Source organism: Anguilla rostrata, chromosome 13 (genome assembly GCF_018555375.3).
Source record: "Anguilla rostrata isolate EN2019 chromosome 13, ASM1855537v3, whole genome shotgun sequence".
Lineage (NCBI taxonomy): Eukaryota > Metazoa > Chordata > Actinopteri > Anguilliformes > Anguillidae > Anguilla > Anguilla rostrata.
The window spans coordinates 35,589,719-35,615,145 of NC_057945.1; the positions used below are offsets into that span (position 1 = coordinate 35,589,719).

Below are 25,427 nucleotides of genomic sequence, written 5' to 3' on the forward strand. Positions count from 1 at the left end.
GCGCTAGAGATTGAGAAGCGTTCGTTCCCCGCTGCGAAAGTAGGCGACACACTGCAAGAAGGCGGGGTTGAAAGGGTGCAAACATGGCAGCGGCCTTGGGAGAAGATGAAATCGAAAACGATGATTATTATTCTCTGCTTAACGCCAGGAGAGAGGTGAGGCAGTCCGTAGTCTCGTAGCATATATTGGCGAGGCACCGGGCGCGGCGAATTCCTGATCCGTTTGACTGAAATGTCGCCGGCAACCGCTGAAGTTGTCCGCCAAGGAGATGACCCTCGCCTATCATTCCGATCGTGTTCGTTGAATAATAGTACACCGTGGTTTGTTTTGATTCATTGTAGATTACTGGTTTCCGTACGCTCGATTCAGTCAGTGCAAATTATGTTAATACAGAATTGCTGAAATAACTAGCTAACGAACTGTGAGATATTGTGCTGTAGCCACACGTGTCAACTACTCACACCATTCAAAGGTTGCAGACATTGCACTGTCTGATGAAGACAGTAACCTGCAGCATCTGACAGCAAAACCGGCGTATAGTCATAGTCCGTGTCAGCCTTAATAATAAATAAAACGCTGCATTTCAAAATCCAAGTCTCTTTTGATCCTTTACAGTCCAGTTAAATTAGCCATAAACAACATGCTTGAAAACTGCACGTAACCAGCCGGCTACTAAATGGGACTAGAGCTTGCTGTGTATCATTGCTACGATGAAAGGTTTTAAAGTTCATCTTAGTCAAACCTCAACACGACCGTTAATAAACCGCTAGTGCCCGCTGTTCCTGTAATACATTTTCATGTTTAGCTGTCATCAGAAACGGAATATGCTAACTTTAAACCCGGCCTTTTACACCTATTTTACGTTCAGCCTACTTTGTACTTTGAAAATAATTTGGGTCTGCACATACGTGTGTTGTTGATAAACGTTTTTACCTTAACATTTTTTATATAGCGCTTCGATGGAGCAGTCGTACATGCATAAATCACAGGGTCTCGCCATTGCTAATACGTGGAAATGTAACGATTCGTGGAGCATTTCGACGTCTCGCTCTTCCTTGCCGTTCTCGTCTCCAGGCAACGCAAGAGGAACTGAAGGCGTCATACAGGCGGCTGTGCATGCTTTACCACCCCGACAAGCACAGGGACCCAGAGCTGAAGAGACAGGCAGAGCAGCTCTTTAACCTTGTCCACCAGGCCTATGAAGGTACAACACAAGAGTCCTTAGTCTTCAGCATGCTCCCGGGGGACACGTAATAGCTGTAGCCTTGCTCGCTGTGGTTCTAACGGTGTAATCCAAGTCTAATTTAAACGTAACTGTCATTGCCCATCACCCCTGGCTCCCCCAAGCAGCACTGTGAAACATCACCATTAATTGTGCTCGCTGACAAACCGGTTATATTTTTTTAGAGGGAAACATAGAGGTTGCTTGTGGCCATGATATTTTCTGTGGATCTGTGGTCATGACCCGTATTCCTGTGTTGTTGAATAATTCTGGGATTGTGCTTGCTTTTTTTTGCCTGTGGAACTGTGTGAGTTACGGATATGCTGCATATCAAGGAAATGCTTGTGAAGTGCTGACAGACGTCTGTTCTTCCATTAGCCTGTCACCAGTAATGGGCACTCCCTGTTCTTGACCGTTCCCTTAATTGATAGCCGTCTCATTTTGTCTCACGGAAGTTCTCAGCGATCCACAGTCCAGAGCCATCTATGACATTTATGGGAAGAAGGGCCTGGAGGTGGAAGGATGGGAGGTAAGTTCACACGCGCCGAGTTGGCTGTGGGTTGTTTTATAGATCAGTGACAGGCACGATCGTAGCGGTGTATTCCTTCACAGCGGACAGGCTATTATGGGGTCTGAGGCATTCACACAGGAAGAGTTGCAGCAGTTCTGGAGACATAGGGGAACTAGAGTTGCAGCAGTTCTGGAGATGCATAACGTTGTTGAATTGCCAGATCAGTCAATGGTTCTGTTTAATTGAGGCACAGTGTGGTTTCTAGTGCGGTATTCAAAATGGATGCACTCAGTGGACATGCATGCCGTGCCTCCCTCGTGTTCTAGAATGACGTTGAGTGCTGCCATGACTGCAGAATTCCGTCTTGTTGTGGTTCCCTGGATACAGCGCACGGCGTCATGGTTACCGTCACTCAGCAGAGGGTCCGTTTTGTAGGTGGTGGAGCGGAAGAGGACGCCGGCGGAGATCCGGGAGGAGTTTGAGCGACTGCAGCGGGAGAGGGAGGAGAGGCGGCTCCAGCAGAGGACCAACCCCAAGGTGACTGCCTGGCCCTGTCCTGCATCCTTGGTCGCCGTCCCACACCCCCGGTCACCATCACGCACCTCACAGTCACCATCACGCACCTCCCAGTCACCATCACACACCTCACAGTCACCATCACGCACCTCCCAGTCACCATCACGCACCTCACAGTCACCATCACGCACCTCACAGTCACCATCACGCACCTCACAGTCACCATCATGCACTCGCGACATCCTATACCCCCGGTCGCCGTCCCACCCCCCCGGCCCCTGTCCCGCAACCGCTGTCGGCAGCCGCTTCTCCCCGCGCCGCGTTAGCTGATGGTATGACCCGTGCCTTTCTGCACAGGGGACGATCAGCGTGGGCGTGGACGCCACCGACCTCTTCGACCGCTATGAAGAAGACTACGAGGACGCGCCCAGCGGGGGCTTCCCCCAGATAGAGATCAACAGGATGCACATTTCGCAGTCCATTGAGGTAAAGATGACTGTCACAGGGCTGCAGCTCTATTTACAGGCTATGGAGAGGATGGATAAGCTTACACACATGACCATTGTCTGTTCACTGTGCAGCAGAGCAGGGTAGCTATTCTTTAAATGAGCATCTTTTTGTGCCTAGTTTGTGGAAAGTGCAAGCAGTAGGCAATGGTGTCATTGGTTGACGGAACTGGAAGTGTGTGTGTGCAAGCACCTAGAGAGATCCATTTAGTATCCAGTATGCAAGTGTATTTTAGAGTGAATGTGTACCTTATGCAGTGGTGGGCAGTGGTTTGGGGGGGGGTAATTAATCTCTAGTCCCCCCCCCCCAACCCCCCCACTGCCTCCAGGCCCCCCTGACCACTGCAGACACGGCCGTCCTCTCCGGCTCCCTCTCCACGCACAACGGAAACGGAGGAGGCAGCATTAACCTGACGCTGCGCCGGGTCATCTCTGCCAAGGGCTGGGGAGAGGTGAGGAGTGTGTGTGTGAGGGTGCACATCACACACACACACACGCATAAAACACACAAACCAAATCCACACAATGTATGCAGACAAACTCGCATGCATAACACACACTCACATAATACGCACAGAACGTATGCATAAATACTTGCATGTATACACATATGCGCAAAACACATAATAATTGACATCAGGCTTCAAACTACAGTACTGCCAGTAAAGAAGTTATTGTACTGTGTGTGTGTGTGTTTGAGAGTGCGTGCATGAATGCATGGCGAAGCATAGCTCAGATGCGTTGTGTATTTGTGTGAGTGCGTGCATGCGTGTGTGTGTGTGGTGAAGCATAGCTCCGGTTTCAGATGTGGTGTGTGTGAGTGTGTGCATGCGTGTGTGTGTGTGTGGCGAAGCATAGCTCTGGTCTCTGATGTGGTGTGTGTGTGTGTGTGGCGAAGCATATCTCTGGTCTCAGATGTGATGTGTGTGTGTGGCAAAGCATAGCTCTGGTCTCAGACGTGATGGGTGTGTGTGGTGAAGCATAGCTCTGGTCTCAGATGTGATGTGTGTGTGTGGCGAAGCATATCTCTGGTCTCAGATGTGATGTGTGTTTGTGTGTGTGTGTGTGTGTGTGTGTGAGCGCAGCTGGAGCTGGGTGCGGGGGACACACACGGACCCCTCCTTGGGATGAAGCTGTTCCGTAACCTGACACCACGCTGGTGAGTTCCAGTGTATATCATCCGATCACCTCATACGATCCCTCGGCACGTCTTCCTGAAACACCCCAGTTAAAGCGTTTGAAGACGTTTGCGCTAACTCTGTGCACTAATGTGCGTTTGCTCTGTAACCTTATGCGCATTTGCGCTAACTTTGTGACCTAATGTGCGTTTGCGCTAGCTTTGTGACCTGTGTGTTTTGCGCTAACTCTCTGCGCTAATGTGCGTTTTGCGCTAACTCAGTGACCTAATGTACCTTTGTGCCAACTCAGTGACCTAATGTGAGTTTGCGCTAGCTTTGTGACCTAATGTGCGTTTTGCGCTAACTCTGTGCGCTAATGTGCGTTTGCGCTAACTCAGTGACCTAATGTGCGTTTGTGCTAACTCAGTGACCTAATGTGCGTTTGCGCTAGCTTTGTGGCGTAAGCTGCGTTTGCGCTAACTCCGTGCGCTAATGTGCGTTTGCCCTAACTCAGTGACCTAATGTGCGTTTGCGCTAGCTTTGTGACCTAATGTGTGTTTGCGCTAACTCAGTGACCTAAGGTGCGTTTGCGCTAACTCAGTGACCTAATGTGCGTTTACGCTAACTCAGTGACCTAAGGTGCGTTTGCGCTAACTCAGTGACCTAAGGTGCGTTTGCGCTAACTCCGCGCGCTAACGTGCGGTTTTTTGCGCTAGCTTCGTGACGGCGCAGTGCGGCCTGCAGTTCTCGTCGCGCGGTGTGCGGCCCGGCGTAACCACGGTGCTGGCTCGCCACCTGGACAAGAACACCATGGGCTACCTGCAGTGGCGCTGGGGCGTGCAGTCCGCCATGAACACCAGCGTCGTCAGGGACACCAAGACCAGCCACTTCACCCTCGCCCTGCAGGTAGAGCAGCGGGGGAACCTCTGGGGGGAAAGCGCTTCAAAAAGCTCCAGAACACTCACCTTAAACTGGGGGGTCTCAAACTCCAGTCCTGGAGGGCGGAGTCTCCGCTGCTTTCCTGATTTTCCCTTTCATCAGCAGCCAGCCCAGGCCTTGGAAACAAGGTGGGCAGACTCCCTTTAGCCAATCAGTGACTTGCATTAAGGACTAAGGTGCTGGAACACATTAGAATCCAGCAGACACAATGGCCTCTCCTCCAGGATTTCAGTCCGAGATCCCGGCCATCGAAACAGTACAAGAAAATTTCAGTGTGGGATGTACGCCGTTTAGTCACGGTTTGAAGGTTGAGTCCTTGATCTTCGGACCCGGTTAAAAATATGAAATGAGGAGTAAAACGTTTTAAATTCGTATCAGAGCCACTTTGGCTGATCCTGCTGAGGAAGCTGTACTGCCTGACCTCTCTCCTCACAGCTGGGGATACCGCACTCTTTCGTGATGATGAGCTACCAGTACAAGTTTCAGGACGAGGACCAGACCAAGATTAAGGGCTCTGTCAAGTACGTACCCCCGGCCCTGTCCAGGGCAGTCTCTGTGTCCCTGTGCACACTCTGTAACATTTAGCATTCTCTGGCTTCCTGAACCCCTGACATTGAGAATCGTCTGATTCCTTAACCCCTGACTCTGAGAATCCACTGACCTTCTGAACCCCTGACATTGAGAATCCTCTGACCCCTGAACCCCCGACATTGGGAATCCTCGGACCCCTGAACCCCTGACATTGGGAATCCTCGGACCCCTGAATCCCTGACTTGGTTTCTGTACGTCTGCGCAGGTCGGGCTTTTTCGGCACGGTGGTGGAGTACGGCGCGGAGAGGAAGATCAGCCAGCACAGCGTGCTCGGGGCGACGGTCAGCATCGGGGTCCCGCAAGGGGTCTCCCTTAAAATCAAGTACGTTTTTGCTAAGAGAAAGCCGAACCCCACTGAGAACATGGCTGTTGGGCCAATGCCCTTAGCCTGAATTAAGACGGGGGACCTCAGAGACTTCAAATGCTCTCTGACTGGCACCAAAGGTAGCGTTGGGCCCCTTGTGCTGTCAGGATCGCGGAGTAACAATGCTTTTCACACTGACCGCTTTTCTCCCAGTATCTTTAGAGTCAACCAATTCCAAGTCAGTGTTCTAGAACTCCATTGCTTTCAGTTACCAGTAGCGACTGTGACATCAGCATTAGAACGTTCAGTTAAGAACGCTGCAGTTTCATTGAACGTTCGTGATCTCGCACCTTAAAGGGTTAAACAACTGAAGAGTCTCGCTGGCGTCAGGTCAGTCTAAGAACAGACGGAGTTCCCGGACTAATAAATCTTTGCTTTGTGCTGAAAGTCAGATTACAGGAGCTCTTATCTGAAATGACACGCTGCAGTGCTTAGTTTTCCCTGTGCTTGTTAAGAGACACTATAATGATTCACCAGAATCCCATAATAAGGGCCCGCTTTTATCAGATGTTCTGCAAAAATGCGACTCTTTACTCTGAATGGAAGACTTAACAGAGGAGATTTTAGCACATTTTAAACTTTAGACTTCCATTCATTTAACCTTAGTTTCCCTTTTTTCATTTAGTTTTTTTTTTTTTTTCCCCCCATCAGAACGTGTCCTACTTTATGACTGGGCACAGAGAGCTTGCTTTGCTTTCCCCCTATGCTCTGTTCTGTTCTCCAGTTTACCACTAATAAAGTTTGAATAGTAAACATTCAATAAAAAACAAATACAAAAATAAACGGACACAACAGCCGCGCAGAACAGGTGGCCGGCGGCCATGTTCCTGTCCCGGGAAACGGTAAGCTGTCCCGTTAGCAGGCTCGCGCTGTTCGTGCGCCGCGGCTAACGCTAGCGTCCCCCCGGCTGCAGGCTGAACCGGGCCAGCCAGACCTACTTCTTCCCCATCCACCTGACGGACCAGCTCCTGCCCAGCGCCGTGTTCTACGCCACCGTGGGCCCGCTGGTCTTCTACCTGGCCGTCCAGCGGCTGGTCGTCATCCCCTACGTGCGCGCCCAGAAGGAGCAGTAAGAGAGAGCGCTTGTCTGTCCGTCTGTCTGTCTGTCTTTCTGTGTCATTACATTACATTACATTACAGGCATTACAGCCTCTATCCAAGCGACTACAACTTTTACATAGCATTCATTATCCATTTATACAGCTGGTTCTACTGAGCAATGCAGGTTAAGTACCTTGCTCAAGTCTAACGGCAGTGCTTACCGGGAATCGAACTGCAACCTTTCGTTAGCCATTCTACCTGTGCTGCCTCTGCCGTGTCACCGTCTGTCTCTCTCACAGTCTGTGTGGTCAGACCTACACAAGCCTGAACTCGCACCCGTTTAAACTGCTCTTTTGCTTACATAGACCATCCATCCCCTAAACTATTTTCTTCATAATACCACATTCTCTATTTCTCTCTTCCACCCAAGGCATGTGACTGTATGTTATGAGATTGTGTATTGAAAACTATCAGATGTGAGGCTGATGACTTGGCATCAGCGCTGTGTCTTGCCTACACCAGCATATGGGCACTTACGTAAGTTGCTCTGAATGAGAGCATCTGCTGTGTGATGTAAACGTGTACGGTCCGTCAGTATGGTTCTGCACGCTTCCTGGAAGTGCTTAGTCCATTTTGGGGGGTCTCCAATGTGACCCGTGGTCTCTGTGGAGCCCGCTGGTCTTTGACCTTGGCACGCTAACGCCTGACGGGACGCGGTCGTCCTTTCTGCCCACCCCGCCCCCCCCCAGGGAGCTGGAGAAGCAGCAGGAGAACGCGGCCTCGGAGATCGCCCGCAGGAAGCAGGAGGCGGAGACCGCGGTGAGTGCCTCCGCGCCGGCGGCCTTCGCGGCCTTTCAGAGCGACTGACCGCGCGTGGATGTCCCCCCCGGGAGGAGGCCTGGCCTTTCCCTGCTGATTTCGGGCTCTCGTTCAGGAGAGAACGAGGCTTTGTGTGGGCAAGCGTTCGGACGCCGGGGGGAGGGGGAGCACAGTGACATCACCGGTCGTCTCTCTCCCCGCAGGTTCTGCTGATGCAGGAGTCCGTGCGCAGGATCATAGAGGCAGAGGAATCTAAAATGGGTGAGGGGGAGAGCTTTTTTCCCCCCTAAAGGGCAGAGGTTCTCTGTAGATTTCCACGTTTCCACACCTCACACCTACACTTGTCCAGAAATAGTTCCTGCTAATTTGCACGAGAGTAACACTGTTTCGGCTCAGCCGAGATTTGACCCGTCGCCTTCAGTTGGAGTTCAGTTGCCTTTTTTTATAAAATTATTTTTTTTTGAACTGAAGGCGAAGCAAAGGTTTCTTACAAAGAACAACACTGATGACCATGGGGGAAGAGCACCAAAGCGCACAAACAAAAAAACTGTATCTAAACTGCGACGGCACAACTAAAGGTTAATAATGGAGTACACGGCATCTGACCAACTTTTTAAACTGATACAACTCCTCCATAACTGCTTTAAGCTGACCAAACTCTTTTTAGATTAATGACAGGCGCTGCCACTGCCCTGCTGTCCTCTCCGTTCAGGTCTGATCATCCTCAACGCCTGGTACGGCAAGTTTGTGACTGACAACAGCAGGCGGCACGAAAGGGCAAAGGTCATCGACGTGACGGTGCCCCTGCAGTGCCTGGTGAAGGACTCCAAGCTCATTCTCACGGAAACCTCGAAGGTAAGGCACAACCGTGATGACCACCCACGACTACAAACTCTACCTACGGTCATTAGAATGCACTGTAAGGGTTGTAGACTGATTGGAGGGGGGGAGGGGGTGAGTTTATTAGTTTGTTCCTGGAAGGTTGAAAAGCCAAACCCAAGCAGCAACATGGTTGTGCTGGCCAGGCATTTCTTATCAGGGCTGGACACATCGATTAACACAAGGGGGTGGTCTATTGTGACCTTTCTGTTGTGCCACGGTCCAAAAGCCTATTTTTAATTAAAACTGATAGTGATCTTAGATCAAAATGAAGCAGATAAATACTGTTGAGTTAAAAAGAAAAAGAAACGGCTGGAATTGGATCTACAGCCACCTTTGATACCGAGCCTCCAGGGTAGAAAAGCCATCTGAGCCGACGGGCGCGGTGTCGGTCGCGAGATTAACGCGAGGCCCCGCCCCCCCCCCCCCCGCAGGCGGGGCTGCCGGGGTTCTACGACCCCTGCGTGGGCGAGGAGAAGGGCCTGAAGCTGCTGTACCAGTTCCGGGGCGTGATGCACCAGGTCCTCTCCGGGGACACGGAGGCGCTCAGGATACCCAAACAATGTGAGTCTGACCTCCCAAAAAAACACCTGCTCTTCACAGGGTTAAAAAAGGTACACTGCACTAGGATGTTATTAAAATAGGTAGAACTAAATTTTCCTAAATTGTTTTTGACCAATATGGACTCCCACACTCCCAACTCTGCCACTTTCCCCCGTGCAGCACACAGAATCGACGCGGACACCTAGGAGCTGCTGTCCAGCGGACGGACGGACGACAGACGGACAGACTGACCAACCGAGAGACGCTGAAGCAGAGACGGCGGGGACGGGCTGACCTCACTGCTGAGAGACACACCCGGATCACAGACCCTCCCAGTCCCACCCCTCCGTCCTCTTACCCTGCATATACGTACACGACCTATTAACAGCCCTGCCGTGTTTCAAACAGTGTTGGTGACCGCAGCCATGTCATGAACTTACAAGTGTCCGGAGGTGTCGTGTGTGTGTGTGTGTGTGTGTGTGCATGTATACGTGTGTGTGACAGCGCACGCTGGTGTTACATGCCCGTGTGAGAGAGGGCGTGATTACACAAGCGTGCGCTGTGGTTCCGTTAGCTGTTTTTTTGTTTGTAAACTCTTCATTATTTACACCGCTGTTGAAAACCTCTCGGCCGGTACGGCAGCCTGTCTTTAGAGAAGCAAGTGCTGCACAAGCCCAGCTTTACCTCCTGGTGCAGACCAGTGCATGACCCACAGTCCTGCAGGGTGATCTGTGCGCCGTCAGATACCGCATGCACAGCAACCCAAGGACACAGCAGACTCTGGAAGGTGTGAGGTCACAGATGTGATTAGAATGTTCTTGACTGAACATTCTAATGCTGATGTCACAATCACTGCTGCTAACTGAAAGCAGTGGAGTTCTAGAACACTGACTGAAATTTTTTTTTTCCTCAAAAAAACCTAACCTTTAAATGGTTAACCCTGCTCTGAAGACTGGGCCTTCATGCATTCAATTGGCCACAAAATCCCTTACATTCCTACCCAGAATTCCCTAGGTTATCACTGCGAAAGAGACCTGAGTTAGTTGACCGACCTGATTAAATAACGATTTAAGAAGGCGTATTGATTTCGGCCCTGGTGTAAATGACCCTGTATACAGCCCCCTGCACCCTCCTGTGTGTGTCTGTTGCATTTTGTGATTGCAGTGATGAAACACTTCCCAGTAATGGTATTGGAAAATACTTTGCCAATGCATTCTTTGACCATTCAGATTATGCCGCTTATGATGGCTCCTGGTATGTTCCACCCCCAAATGATCCTTTTTATTGGGTTTTTATTTATTTTTTAAAAACTTTTACCTAAACCATTCAAGCCAGTCAACACCTGGCAGCACTGCCCTCAGCCACTCCCCTCGTGGGTGCTCTCTGCTGCCACCGGGTGGCGGCGATGCATAACTGCAGGTCGATTCAGAGGGGGTTTACCTGAAGCAGGTTGTGCGGAGAAGCCCCCTACTGGAGGAAAGGAGGAACTGCAGCAAGCTCTGGTCCAGGTGCTACTTCAGGACTGTAGCCAATAAAAATGGCTCATCTGTTGGACAAACATGCATTACATTAACTTGTTAACATGGTAAGGAAATACTCTTAGGATGCTACTTACTCGAGAATTTGTCCTTTGTGTTGCGTCGCTTTCTCCTTAGCAGAGTTCTTGCTTGAATTTGATGCCACTCTGAACGAGCCAGAACTATTTCTGACAAAAGTTACAGCAAGAGGGTAAAAGTATAGTCCAATGCCTTTATGAAACTAATGTAGAAATATGGCCGTGTCACGGTGCAATTAACACCTGTTGATGGGAACTTGCAGAGGCACATCAAGAGGCACAGAATACAAGCATGCTCACTGGATGAAGTCGATTGTTTGTTTCTGAAATGTCTGTTTGTCCAGCCTATAATCCCTGTTACTACTTCAGCTTCATCAGTCTGAACCTGATTGCTTGCAAGCGGAAGCTTAGTAAGGACACAGTTAAGTACTTGGGAGTAAGCAAGCTTGGAACTCTGTAATCCACCATGTTTTCATGATGCTGTATGGCAAACGTTACTGCGTTCGTCCAGCTTAGGGGAACTCTATTTACACACAGGCTGGTTTACAGACGGTAATCTGGTGTGCTGTCATGCGACAAAAATGTGACAAAGCACATTGGATGCAGTCATGAGACTTCCTGGTAGTCTGCTGTACTGCAGATTTGCACAGTTCCCGAATCCCTATCCACTGTTGAATTCATGTGCCACATCGTAACTTCTTACAGAACAGCCAAACCTTTCATTCTTCCATAAACCACCTCTGTCGTCCAGAGGTCTGTGCTCACTTGTACTGATCAACAGCTGTTGTCGTAGTCAATATTCGTTCTTCGTTCTGTTACTGTGAAAGTGCTGGTTGACTTGGAAGAGTTGTGACTCCGGGAAAAAAAAAAACCCCTATGAAGCCTGGTCTTTAGTAATCGTACTGTGTGTGTGTCTGCACTGAGCTCCAGGGAGGCCTACTGAAGTCAGGGTTTATGAGGTCAGCGTTTCTGAGGTCTGTCTCTCTAAGGTCAGGGTTTCTAAGGTCAGCTGCTAGGCCAACTGTGAATAAAGTGCTGTGTTGGGTTGAACATACCGGTTGCATTTTGGAAGTGGATACCCAAAATAAAAAAAGGGGGCTGATTTGACCCAGAACATGTCCCTGGGAGGGTCTGCAATATATAATCAAATTGAAATAAATATTTCTGGCATAAAGGATTCCCCATTGCGTAATAGGTTTACCCAGTGCATTTAGTCACTCAAGATTTTGAAGAAATCATTTATAAAGGTCGAATATAAACATGTTCTAATTTCCTGATAACAAGCTGGGATGGGCAGATGGTTTTGGCCTACAATAAGATGGGAAAATTAAATTGAAGTCGAGCAATGAACTTTATTTAGGACATGGTTTTACCACTGCTACTCTTTATAGGGAACTGCCATGGGACCTTCAGTGGCCAGTGAGTTTGTATTTTGATCCATCTCATTTGAAAGCTTTTTACTCCAATTTTATTTAAATCAAGGATGTTTTATTCTGGTGTATGGTTTCCAGTTTTTAAATGTACTCAGTAAGTTTTACAATTTCCATGTTCTTTGTGGTTGCATTGTCAAATGTACTCATGATAGCTAGTTGTGCCAGTTGAGACAGACACCCCTTTTCAAACTAGCTCCCCTTGTGGTTAAAAAAAGAACTGCAGTCTGTCCCCAGGGGTCAAATACCTGACCTTCAGAACTCATATTCATCAAGTACACATATATGGAAGTCAACTGGCTTGTGTTAAATAATTTTTCAAATTAAAGGAATGAAGAACAATCGTTTTGGAATCGTTTAAGCACACTAGTACTGAATTCTGTTTTCAGATCGATTTTTACATTTTTGCATCCAAATTTAATCCTTGACATTCATATGCAGATACTGAATATTCTGATATTTGCTATTGTATTTTGTGTGATAATTATTGGAGGCATCTGGAGTACTATTTTACATTTCTCACAGGATACCAAATTAGCACACATATATGGGTGTAATGTTCTTTGAACAACACATTCGCAGTGTACAGCAGCAACAGGAAGGTTACTCAGCGTGCAGATGTACCATTACTTCAAGAATATGTCAGTCCATCTTAGTAAAACTATTTGGTCTTTGTTGTTGATTAAAATCATTAGATCTTTATTTACAACAAATTACAATAGGCAGTTTCACAGAAACGGCTCTCCATGGCCCCACGTTTCCAATCTAACTAGAAAGCAGATAACTCCCCATTTGTGCTGTCACACTGTGTACAAAACATCTCATGATTTCTCTGAAAAACAGAAAGCGATAAAATGTCCTTTTTGGTAAACCTGACAGTAGATCACACAAATGACACGGTATAAACTTTACACTTTACCACTGAAAATCAGCTTATCCTGTTTGTCCTAATTTACATCCAGTTATATCAGACAGCTCAAAACGATGCACACGCCCACCAACACTATCCTGTTAAATGAATGACAAAAGAGGAGAAAAAGAATTCACCCATACGAACTGCCTTCAGAAGACTCTCTTATAAGAAAACAGAACACGCCTGACCTAAAAATGACAGCATTTAAGCTTGCAAACGAACATAAGCAAATTCCTGCCAACGGGAGAGAGGTGACTGCTGATAGGCTCAGCACACGGATTCCCGAGCAGCGATTGGACGCTGCGATCTCCCTCGCCGTGTAAAGAGACGACTCTGGCTCTTCCTAATGGCCGAGCGCCAGAGCGGAGATTAGAACACCTGGAAGCTCGGAGTGAAGGGTTTTAACAAGGCTGATGGGAGGGGTGTATGGACAAGACGTAAGGCAAACGTTGACGTGGGGGGGGGGGGGTTGTTACATTGAGTGGTCCTCTAGATTAACCAGCCACCCACCCAAAACAAGACTTGCATCCCAGCAGAGTTAGTTTTTTTTCCAGTTTTGTTGGCAAGAAGCCAGCCCCCCAATGTGCTACTGTGTAAAATGACAAACCCAAGATTGTTGCACACACACCAAGATACTTGCAACAGGTGCTCCCACTGCAGCCCATAAAAAGTAGTGTGAACTGAATCACCTGGCAACCCATTCCTCTGACTAAACCACTGGCATCCTTTATAAACACTGACCAATTAACACTCCAAATGACACATTTGCTGTCCAGTGTTGTGGGTGAAAAAAAACATAAGCAAAGAAAAACTAAAGAAGAAAAGCATATGCTGCTGGCAACTAATCCTTTTTAAAGTTTCCTTAAAATGCGTTCTGCAGTAGATTTTATACATTTTTTTACACGTTTCAACAGTTGTGTGGTTCTAGAACAAACCGACAACAGGAAATTTAGCCCTTCCCCCAGTACAGGCTCATTAATCTTTATCCTATAGACACAAACGTGACGCGAACAAGCTTCAAGTGCCTGGCTGAACAAAAACATGGGGAATAATAAAAAACAAAAAAAACACAGTATGAACACAAAAAATGAACATGAACAATCTCTGAAAAGGTTAAAGTTTACACTAAAGCTTCTGGCTGGATGGCAGAACACTGCGTGCAAGACAATGTAAGGAAACGGAAAAAGATACACACAGGTAGAGCCCACGCCTAACTCCACAGGTTAAAGAAAGGCACAACTGCACCCTCGACCAGCTATGACATCAGTTCAGTTTCACAGCTGTCACAAACGGACCAATCAAATTCAGGGCAGACTGACAGTCTGCTTCTTCACTAGCTTTACCATTAAAAACAAAGCATTTGCATTTAGAATCAAGACATTTTCAAAATCCATACAAAACAAAAAATGAATAAAATCCAACAATGTATTAAACAGGTTCTCCATTTTATGATTATGACTAAGGGAGGAGAAAAGACAAAGGGGGACGAAAATCCATCATCAAAAAGGTGAACATCAGAGGATACGCAAAAATTATTTGGGGTGTTTGGAAGTATCAAGGAATCAAGTCTCGAGTTATCATCACTAAGTTATTAACACAAGGATCCGATAACGGCACCACTGAAACCGCAACATACAAGGAGTTTGTGACCAACCCTCCTCGTCCTCTTAAAAAGTGCACCAATCACCACCATACCGATTCCAGCCGTCCCCCTCCATTCTGTGCCAGAGGTCACAATCACCCGAGTTGCTCTACATCACTCCTCCTGGAGTCCATTCAAGGGCATCCGCCTCAACAGTCGAAGCCGGCTGGTTTAATGCTGAAGATTTCATCTGACCAGTACTGATTGCCTTGCGCACAAACGTCTTTAGGAAAACACTCGCGCACCGATTCGTGTGCTCGAATGCGTGGCCAATTCAGTCTAAACTGTGGAGTCTGTTTTCTCCCAACCCCTGCCATTAAGTACGTACAAAACTCTGGCAGGGAGCGTTTGGGAAGTGTGGGGGGGGGGGGTCAATCCAACAGGTGCTTGCGGGACCCCATGCGGGACCGGTTGGAGCGCCGGATGTCGAACTTGGCGTCCCTGCACCTCTGACACACGTACGTCTCGGGGACGTTGGACTTGCGGATTTTGGCGCAGGACAGGTGGATCCAGGTGTTGCACTGGTTGCACTCGATCATGGCCCGTCCAGCGAAGGGCTTCATGCAGAAGCAGGTCACCAGGTCCCAGGAGTCGTCGTCTGTGAGGAGTCAAGGCAAAAAAAAGCACAACAGCACAAGTTACCTTCACACGTTATCGTTATTATTATATATGCCTTGCATTCTAGAGTTATCATTATAAACAACTTTGCTTCTTCAACATTCCCCATCACTTCAAGAGGGCAGACAGTAGCACAGCTGCTGTCTTGAGACCACCTGCTGGCCAGTGCTGGTACTGCAGCCCCTGACACAGTGGGGACGGACTGGGCACACCCTGCAGACTGAAACTCCCCCCTCCCTGGGCAGCGCTATGACCTACTATACAGTCTAACGGTCCCACCATGGAGTCGTCATGGACACAGTCAGGATTCCACTCAGACTGGACAGCCACCACTTCAATGATAAATGACTTAAGCTGGATATGCCACCAGGAAGCCCAGCCACACGACTTTCTAATTAATGACCACCAAACTCTAATTCCTGCAGGTATGTTACTGACAGGCAACATGCACTGGATGACGCTCATTAACCTGAACTGGTAATGTCACATAAGCCATGGCCATAGACTGAACCCACTCTACATAGACTTTAACCCTTTGAAGAGCAGGTTTATTTTGGAACGTTTTTTCAAAATTCTAAGTCAATGTCCTAGAATTCCGTTGCTCCCAGTCACCAGTGGCGATTGTGACATCAGCATTAGAATGTTCGGTTAAGAACGTTCTAAGCGCACACGTGATCTCACACCTTAAAGGGTTTATGGGAAAGGCGAGTGCACGTACCCGAGTCGACCATGATGTCCTCATCGTCCTCAGAGCCGTCCTCATCCCGGAACACCACCTGCTTGCCCTGTCGGATCACAGTTCGTTTCCCGGGCAACCCCTCCACCTTCACCGCCACCCCCTCGTCCTCGTCCTCCTCCTCGTCCTCATCTTCATCCTCCCGGGCGGCGGCCCGAGACTCCAGGCCTCTGGAGGTGCTGGGCTCCCAGCAGGGCAGCTCCGCGTCCGGCTCCTCCTTGCAGCGAACGGCGAATCCGGGCGTGTCCGGGGCGAAGCGGCCGATGGGACTGGGCCCGAAGCCTGCCGTCACCGTCGCCCCCGATCGCCCTGGGTCAGGGGTGCGAGCGTACGGGTCAGGGGTGTGCGCGTGCGGGTCGTGGGCGCGCCCGTACGGGGTGGAGGTGCTGAAGTCGTCCTCGGGCTCCTCCTTGATCGGCCGCCCTGTGAAGGGCGGGCTGGCTTCGGGTTTGACGGTCGTCAGCGGCGGCGGCGGCGGCGGCGTCCTCTGCTCCCCGCCCTCCCTCCTCCTCAGCTTCTTCTTCTTCTTCACCTTGTCGGTCTTCTGCCGGCCGTCCAGCAGGAGGCCCGAGGGCTTGGAGCGCTTGAGGGGCGCAGGGCGGCCCCCCCCGGCCCGCTTCTCCGGGCCCTGCGGCCCGCTGCCGAAGCTCTTGCACTTCTTGGGCCGGGGCGGGTCGCTGCCGGAGGGGGGGTCGCGGTCGCGGTCTCGGTCACGGTCGCGGTCGCATCGCGGGGTCTCCCAGCCGTCGCTGTCCGCGGTGCTGCCAGTGCTGTTGGGCGGGCTGGAGCTGCTCCTCAGTGGCGCCTCCTAGGGGGTGAAAGGGAGAGGTGTTGTTTGAGCCCGCCAGTCACCGGTTCGTGGCAGTGCTCCAATCACATCGGTGTGAGCACACATACACACACACTCACGCGCACGCGCACACACACACGCACGCACACACACGCACGCGCACACACACGCACACACACACACGCACGCACACACACACACGCGCACACACACGCACGGCGTGGCGCGGGTTCGAGAGCGTGACGTGAGCTGAAATGCAGGCCGTGACAGAACAGCACAAAGCGCCATGCCGTTCACTCGCCAGGCTGAGTGTGAGATGTGCCAAGCCTTCCCGCTCTCTCCTCTCTCCCTTACACTCTCCCCAGGAACCACTGAACACTCCACAGCTCGTTTTCATTTTTTATACAGCACAATGGTACAGTGCAGTGCAACTTCGGTATTCCCCGTTTACGACAATCAATGAAATTCTGAGCCTAGCTGCGGAGCATAACTACCATTCGCTATTTTAGCATTATTAGCGTTAGCATTTTCAGTTCGCTAGCTGCTCGATTTCCTTTGCGTCTTATCACTTAGCTAGCCAAGCACTTCACATGTTCCTCAGTTATCCAACACGACAGCTAAATAGCCACCTATCTTCGTGTGTGACTGGTTACAACTACACGACAGGAAATGATAAGCAAGCACTTGTTGGCGTAGTGAGCGGTTAATGTTATACAGTGTTCATTTTAATCGTATAAATATCACTTCTTCAGCCTCAGCTGAATTCACATGTGCCTACACAAATAGAGGGGGAAAAAAAACGATAAAAACCTCAGACTCAGATCTTCATAATCTTATGTTGAAGCATTCAAAAAATGTGTGCTACTTAACAAAACTGGCATTGTGTGTAGTCATGTTTTCAGCAGGTCAGGTGTAGGTGATACCGTGTGAACACCATGGCCGCTGCACGCCCTCTGAGGTACTTCCCCCTCCACTAACTACTTTCCTGTGCGAAACCCTGCAAACTCTTAACAGTGCCTCCAGCTGACTTGAGTCAGAGCTAGCTATAACCAATGTACCATTTCAATCAATTAAAACTACCCGAGACCATTGGACACTGGCTTAAAAACATGAATGACTAAATCATAGTCCAAAAGATAATGATGGAGACATCAGCACAAAATTAGTAAAAACTCCCAAAATAATGTTCCTGAATTGGGTGATTAATTAGGCTGATGTACCATACGAGGTTAAACATAAGTCTGAAGGAGGATAATAACTCCAATGCTATAACAGAGCAGGCCCAACTTTACCCAGCAGCCTCGCTGCTTGTGTTAATACTGCACGGTACATGCCGAATAATCTCACATCGAGATCGGCCCCTTCTAGTCACTTCCGTCTGACCTTTCGGGTGGATTCGTGGTGGACAAAGCAACGGTGTGAATGCTTCAGGCAACCCTGATGAAACAGAGAGGCTAAAATACATAAACTCATCTGCACTGTCACCGTGTGCCACGTAACTAATGGCTTGCGTTACTGACCGATAGCGTCTCAGATTGCACACACCCTGGACGTAATGAGTGAAGGACTGCTAATTAAGCACATTTGCCTTAAATTTTTACGCGCGTAGCATTCGTGATAATTCCAACGTTCAGCTCTTGCACCCGAGCTGTACACGAGAAACAACCCAGGAAGTGACACCACATTTGAGACGGGGAAACAAACAAAAACACTTCAGTGACTTCTCATCCACACTCTCTCTCTAGCCTTCATTACACACAAAGAACTAAGGCAGGGCTACTCTTTGAAAGCACCAGGTGGACGTCGGTGTGTCCCACACAGTCTACTGTTACGCTGCTAAAACTTCCACAGCCCCTAAAATATATTTGTCACACTACATGTCCTGTGTGAGAGGCGACCATGACCCCACCTGCCCACCCCCACCCCACGCAGGGGATTCTACAGGACAAAAGAGCTCTGCTCTCATCAGCAGTCTGACCCGGGGGGTCAGGAGTCCACGATGACCTCACGCGACCCTACATGACCCGGTAGCAAGCGGCACGACAAATCGTCTTCCCCACAGCTGAACAATCAAACGGCAACATTTTTAGAACAACTTAACCACCTGGGTGGAAAAAAATATATTTTAAATTCATAATCACATTATGCTGCTACACTGCTTCATAATACAATGGCATTTTCAAAGGATTAAAAAAATAATAATAATTTCAGTAGAGCCACAAACACAAAACTCAGCAAGCGCTTGCTTTATAATTAATACTGAAACAGCGCAATAATGCAATAAAGGCCAGAATTAGCATTTGTGATAGGAAATGTTTCAGACAGATCCTACGGTGATAGACCAACAGAGATGGCAGAGCATGGTACATGCTAATGCCAAGTCCCCCTGTTAAAGCTATATTACAGCAGCTGCCATCGAAACTGTCATCTCCTCCATCATCCTGGTTCTTACACCACACAGTCAGCTCCACGGCTATTTTTACCCACAACTTTCTACAGCATCGTGGGTCTCATATTAACTACTCACAACTTCCAGGATCAACCCACAAGCACTGTGGACTTGTGAATGACTTCTGAAAAGTTAAAAATAACAGCTGTCACTAGCTTGTATTTATTCCACAGCTGATGCAATCTCCAAATTTAACCTGGACCATGGACCCACACACTACAAGTGACTGTTTACTACCAGACGTGAGCACAGTGACATGACCATAACAACAGTTACAACAATTAATAATAAGATTAAATTATTATTATTATTATAACTACTACTATTAACCTGAAATAGATTGGCAGCCTGTCCAGGGTGTAATCCTGCCTTTCGCCCAATGCATGCTGAGATACCCTGCCCAGGATAAGCGGGCATAGATAATGGCTGGATGGATGGATGGATTATTACATTACATTACATTATAGGCATTTAGCAGACGCTCTTATCCAGAGCGACGTACAACAAGTGCATAGGTTCATGATGTAGAGGTGCAAAAGAAACACTAGAGTGAAGTAAGGATCGTAGTGCCAGAAGTGACCACATCGATCAGGACTCCAACCCTGTAGAGTTTTTTACTTATTACTTATTACTTATTAATTACAGACATCGAAACACACCGCCTCCTCTAAACACCGGAGAAGGAAGGCGTGGACAGATCCCGGTGCGCGTGCCGGATACTGTGCGAAGGAAGCAAAACTCAGGCCTGGCCAACAGGCCGTAGAGCTCCAGAGATCCTCCTGCTCTTCTCCAACCCGAGCGTTTGACTCACAGGGGTGTGTGACGCGCCCACAGTGCAAGCTAAACACGGCCGCGCCACAGGGGGGCGCTACAGTACACAACATGGCGCGGGCATGGGGCAATGGGGCAATGGGTGAGCCCGGGGGGCTGGAGGGTCCCTCTTACCCTGGGAGAGGGGCGGTCCCTCCAGGGCAGAGAGGAGGGAGGAGCAGAGGCGGGGGCGGCAGCGTTTCGGGAGGCCCCGCCCAGCCGCCCGCACTCCCGCCAATCTGTGGATAAAGCAGAGCAGAGCGACAGAGCAGGGCCGGGTGGGACAGACACAGAGCAGGACTGCGGGACACAGAGCAGGACCGGGTGGGACAGACACAGATCAGGACCGTCGGACACACACAGAGAGCAGGACTGCGGGACACAGAGCAGGACCGAGGGGCATAGAGCAGGACCGAGGGGCTTAGAGCAGGACCATGGGGGACACACAGGGAACAGGACCAAGGGGGACACACAGGGAACAGGACCAAGGGGGACACACAGGGAACAGGACCATGGGGGACACACAGGGAACAGGACCAAGGGGGACACACAGGGAACAGGACCAAGGGGGACACACAGGGAACAGGACCAAGGGGGACACACAGGGAACAGGACCATGGGGGATACACAGGGAACAGGACCATGAGACACACACAGCAGGACCATGGGAAACAGAGAGCAGGACCGCGGGACACACAGAGGGACACACGGAGCCAGATCGCGGGACACACAGACATGAGGCCCGTTTGGGCAGACAGTCCCGGGGCGATAGTCCCGGGGAAGCCCCCTTGGGGCTCATCCTGACTCCGGTGCCAATGCTTCAGTTGCTCAGGGCCGATCACAGCCTCTCTCCAGGGCTCGCTTACCGCTAAGTCTGCAGGGTCAATCCTTCCGTTTTCCCATTAAAAATGCCACATTAGATACCTTTTCATGATGCCATTTTTGTAGCAGTAATGATTCAACGCATTTGCGGTCTGCAATCGCTCCTCTGCATGCGGCTTTCCACCGGCGGTGTCAAAAGCGGAAATCCCGCCAAGTACTCAACTGCGATGACTCTGCGCAAAGGAACTTCCAACTTTCGCCGAAAGCGAAAATCCAAAGAGTGTCTTTGAAATGAGGTTTGATATGCTGCCCAATGTTACCGAGTCGGGCGACATTTTTGGTTGTGTCTTCTTTCTCTTTCAAAATACGCTACCGCTAGATCATAAGAAAAATTAGCACGCAGTGAACTGCTTTGTTTAAAATGGAACGCTGATATTTGGAGTGCAAAAACAAACTCTTGTGACCACCGGTCACCACAGATGTCGCCAAATCCACCAAAACTGAAAAATTACAGACAGACGCTTTAAACAGACAGGCTTTCTCTGAAAACCCAGCCATCACTTGCATAAAGCTTTTCTTGGAAAGTCGCCCACCAGCTGATGTCTGACACCCTTTAGCTCTGCACCCGCCCTGAACCTTATAAATACCCAAGACTGAACAGCCTTGACCTCCTCATAGGCTGCACAAAAACCCTGGTGCTACCATCGCCAGGACCAAACGCATCTTTATCTCAGAACCCCTACATACTGGCACCTTCAGGACACGCATGAAAGTCACTGCATTACACAGCTACCGTTACCATTCCCTGGTCCTGTAATGCTTTTACTGCTGCTGTACCCCCAGCCACAATTCGCCTCCCAGCCAGATCCTTCTGACACCAGCTCATCCAGAGCATTCCAGACCAACTGCCATTTTCTGTCTTCCTACTACACCAGCCACAATTCGCCTCCCAGCCAGATCCTTCTGACACCAGCTCATCCAGAGCATTCCAGACCAACTGCCATTTTCTGTCTTCCTACTACACCAGCCACAATTCGCCTCCCAGCCAGATCCTTCTGACACCAGCTCATCCAGAGCATTCCAGACCAACTGCCATTTTCTGTCTTCCTACTACACCACCACACCCTCCCCCTCCTGTTACCCAGCTAACCAAGCTTCGGGACCTTACTGCCATTTTCTGTCTTCCAGCTAAACCAGGAACAGATGAAGCGCTTCTACTCCAGACAGTGATGTTTGTTCACACACTGGCTTCATCCACAGCATTCCAGACCAACTGCCATTTTCTGTCTTCCTACTACACCAGCCACAATTCGCCTCCCAGCCAGATCCTTCTGACACCAGCTCATCCAGAGCATTCCAGACCAACTGCCATTTTCTGTCTTCCTACTACACCAGCCACAGTTCGCCTCCCAGCCAGATCCTTCTGACACCAGCTCATCCAGAGCATTCCAGACCAACTGCCATTTTCTGTCTTCCTACTACACCAGGCACAATACGCCTCCCAGCCAGAGTCTTCTGACACCGGCTCATCCACAGCATTCCAGACCAACTGCCATTTTCTGTCTTCCTACTACACCAGGCACAATACGCCTCCCAGCCAGAGTCTTCTGACACCGGCTCATCCAGAGCATTCCAGACCAACTGCCATTTTCTGTCTTCCTACTCTACACACTCACCCCCCTCCCCCTCCCCTGGTTATCCACTGCAAACCAAACCTGTCCGTGGAGCTGTCTGTCATTTCCAGTGTGGCACAACTGTCCACAGCTAAATCATAGGAGGTAAGATGGAAGGGCTAGACTTTCTGAACTGACACAGACATGTGATGTTTGTTCAGCCACATCTGTGCATGTCAATGCAATTTAAGGGAGTTATGTCTTTTCTGTAGGTACTGTGAAAATGTAGTATCTGAACACTTGAATAGAGATTTTTCAAAAAAAGGTTTTTACATGTGTTCCGCTTATCCCAACACCTGGACTTTCCATATTTTTTTAGATGTTATGAAATGTGACTGAAATGAGCTTGAACACATGTAAAGCGCTTTTTGATATGTGGACTATGCCTCAATCCACTACAATTTAAACTTAAGACACTGAAGTTACAAATGTAATGCATTGCTTGAGTGTGAATGGCAGTGTGTGGACCCCATACTGAACTGAAGCAGCACATTCTGACTGAAGCCACCTGTTGCACAGTGGTGCACTGTTTGATATACTCATCAAGGCTGCAGAGAAAACCATCTGAAATCATCTACAGTGGAAAATAATTGACCACACATTGCAATAAATTATAGTAGTTCTGCCTTGTTTTGCTTCATTTTGCACTTCATTTTGATGAGTGCTATCCAGTTTGAGATCTCTATGCTTGTTACTATTTGGAGGTTTTATAAAGTACACTTTTTCCCCAGTCATTTTAAGGAACAAATATGCTGAGTAGGTTGCCATATTCAGACCTTCAAATGCTCTTGGGATATACTGTAATAAAGATACCTTCTCAAGATATTTGCTTGTACCTCTGCTTGTGAGAGTTCCACAGAGCAGACACAAGAACCGAGCTTGGTGCTCTCTATCACTGAGAAACCTCCAAAAAGCTCACATGCTCACATTAATCAGCCACTCCTGTATAAACTCAGACAGCATGGATCTCTACATTAGCCAAGCCTGTGCTACAGTTTTACTGTGTCTTACACCCATGTTCCAAGACACATTTTACACATTGCAGCATTGCTCTGTTGGGTATGAAATTGCCATTGGCCAATAACACCTTGTGCATTATACTCCTAGCCCCTCTCCTACCTGATACTTACGGCACCTTTCCCAGTGCACTCCTATTAAAATGGCCCTCTGGGTAGCGCTGGACCACCCTGTTCCTAGGCTCTTTTTAACATGGTTCCGGACGGGAGAAACATTGCCACAGAGGAGGAATAAAGAGTTATCAACGGTCTTTTGTCCTTGCTCGTGGCCTGCGGCAGTGAGGAAGGCACTTTGACAGCGATACGAGGTTACGACACGGGAGAAGGCTCTTCACTCACCTCCTGAGGGTAGGGGATGTACCCGGCGTAGGCCAGCACGAAGGTGCAGAACTTGTTAAAATCCTCTACGGTCCGGCGGCGTTTGAAACTCGGACTGTAGCCCTGCAACACAGAAACGTCCATTAGGACGCGCAACAACAAAAAAATCATTCAAGCAGGGTTACTCATTAAGAAACCGAACTTGGAGCTAAATCATCTTTCTCCTTACAGCTCTTGTGGGGCACCTAATGATGCACCGTACTTCGGTGCAACAGCTGCCAAACTGAGGCTCTCTACTGGTTCAGACTGGCAAAGCCTTTAGCGCAGCTATTCAATATCAAAGACTGCCTGTTTCACTGTGACATGTGCCACAAACCAGCAAAAATCGAAGTGAGGAAATAAGGACATGCCAGGATTTGACCTGCGCTTTCTCGTATTGATCATGCAATGTGTGCTCTGCAAAGAAACGCTTTCCAGATACCTCTGGCTATAATGATTTCTGCAGAACTTTGAGCAAAAACACAAATATTGTAGGATACCTTCAGACCATTTCAAAGGTTATGAATGGGAACAGGATCAACAAGCGAGTAAGAACCAGAAAGGGCATCAGAAGCATCGTTCTTGGCCACGGACCAGTGACCACAGTGCATATACAAGAAAAAAAAGGGGGACTGCTCACAATAGGGAATTCTGACATGTGATGCCATTCAGACATGCATTAAAAAGACGTCAAAAAGAAACAAAGCAGGAGACTTTTTAATCACTCGATTTATTTTACATGGCACCATTTATTCCTTACATTTTCCAATTATGGTAAATGGTAAATGGACTGCATTTATATAGCGCTTTTATCCAAAGCGCTTTACAATTGATGCCTCTCATTCGCCAGAGCAGTTAGGGGTTAGGTGTCATGCTCAAGGACACTTCGACACGCCCAGGGTGGGGTTTGAACCGGCAACCCTCCGACTGCCAGACAATCGTTCTTACCTCCTGAGCTATGTCGCCCCCTAAATTATGATTAGCTAATTAGGCTAACAAATTATATCAACACTGCTTCATCGTTTATGTTAGGCTCATAAGAGGGTGTAAATGCTTAAACCCAGAACTACTCAGTTGTTTTGAAAACTCCTGCAGGAAAATATTTTAAAGCACTTTAATCACATTAAAGTGTGCAAAGGCCATGGTGGGGACAGTGAATCTGAAAGAACGCTTGTGAAATTCACAAAAATGCTGCCCTCCAGCAAAGCAAATTGTACGAATCGGTGAGAATTAGCCATTACCTTTTCAAGAATGTCTGAAAATACCAAGCATGAATGCTGAGAGCGCCCATGGTCCGACACCATTGCGTTTCACAAATCTCTAACATACAACCCCTTATTATATAAAACCTTCCATAGCTAGGAATCAGCAGCCTCTTCCATTCAACCAGGAAGGTGAGGAACAAAACACGCCAGGAACTATCCAGCCATTAAAGAAGGAATTTGTGAATTTAATAGCTCTTGCATAAACCCCAAATTCATTTCATCCTTCTTTAATGAGAAACATTAAAGAAGGATGAAACATTTCGAGGAGCCAATCACTTACTGTGATTTCCCCTTTTATGTTG

General features: G+C 48.7%; 2 protein-coding genes across 3 annotated transcripts in view; one reads left to right on the forward strand and one right to left on the reverse strand.

Annotated features, from left to right (window-relative positions):
- Positions 1-12,376, forward strand: dnajc11b (DnaJ (Hsp40) homolog, subfamily C, member 11b). Its single transcript, XM_064305697.1, has 16 exons — positions 1-155; positions 1,075-1,204; positions 1,678-1,751; positions 2,169-2,270; positions 2,607-2,735; positions 3,085-3,207; positions 3,841-3,914; positions 4,590-4,779; positions 5,248-5,333; positions 5,609-5,725; positions 6,681-6,836; positions 7,558-7,627; positions 7,831-7,888; positions 8,340-8,482; positions 8,941-9,070; positions 9,230-12,376. Exons 1-16 carry the CDS (start codon positions 84-86, stop codon positions 9,253-9,255), a joined length of 1,680 nt encoding a protein of 559 aa, XP_064161767.1. The 5' UTR covers positions 1-83; the 3' UTR covers positions 9,256-12,376.
- phf13 (PHD finger protein 13) overlaps positions 12,069-25,427 on the reverse strand; it is a 16,901-nt gene continuing 3,542 nt past the window's right edge. Inside the window, exons 3-5 of one of the 2 annotated variants that reach the window (XM_064305699.1) lie at positions 23,843-23,944; positions 15,926-16,751; positions 12,069-15,187 (exon numbers count right to left, since the gene is read on the reverse strand). In XM_064305699.1, coding sequence (XP_064161769.1) covers positions 14,961-15,187; positions 15,926-16,751; positions 23,843-23,944 — 1,155 coding nt within the window. In that variant the 3' untranslated portion in view covers positions 12,069-14,960. Of the gene's footprint in view, positions 15,188-15,925; positions 16,752-20,127; positions 21,933-23,842; positions 23,945-25,427 lie in introns of those variants that run through there. The other variant, XM_064305698.1, reaches the window with a different exon arrangement.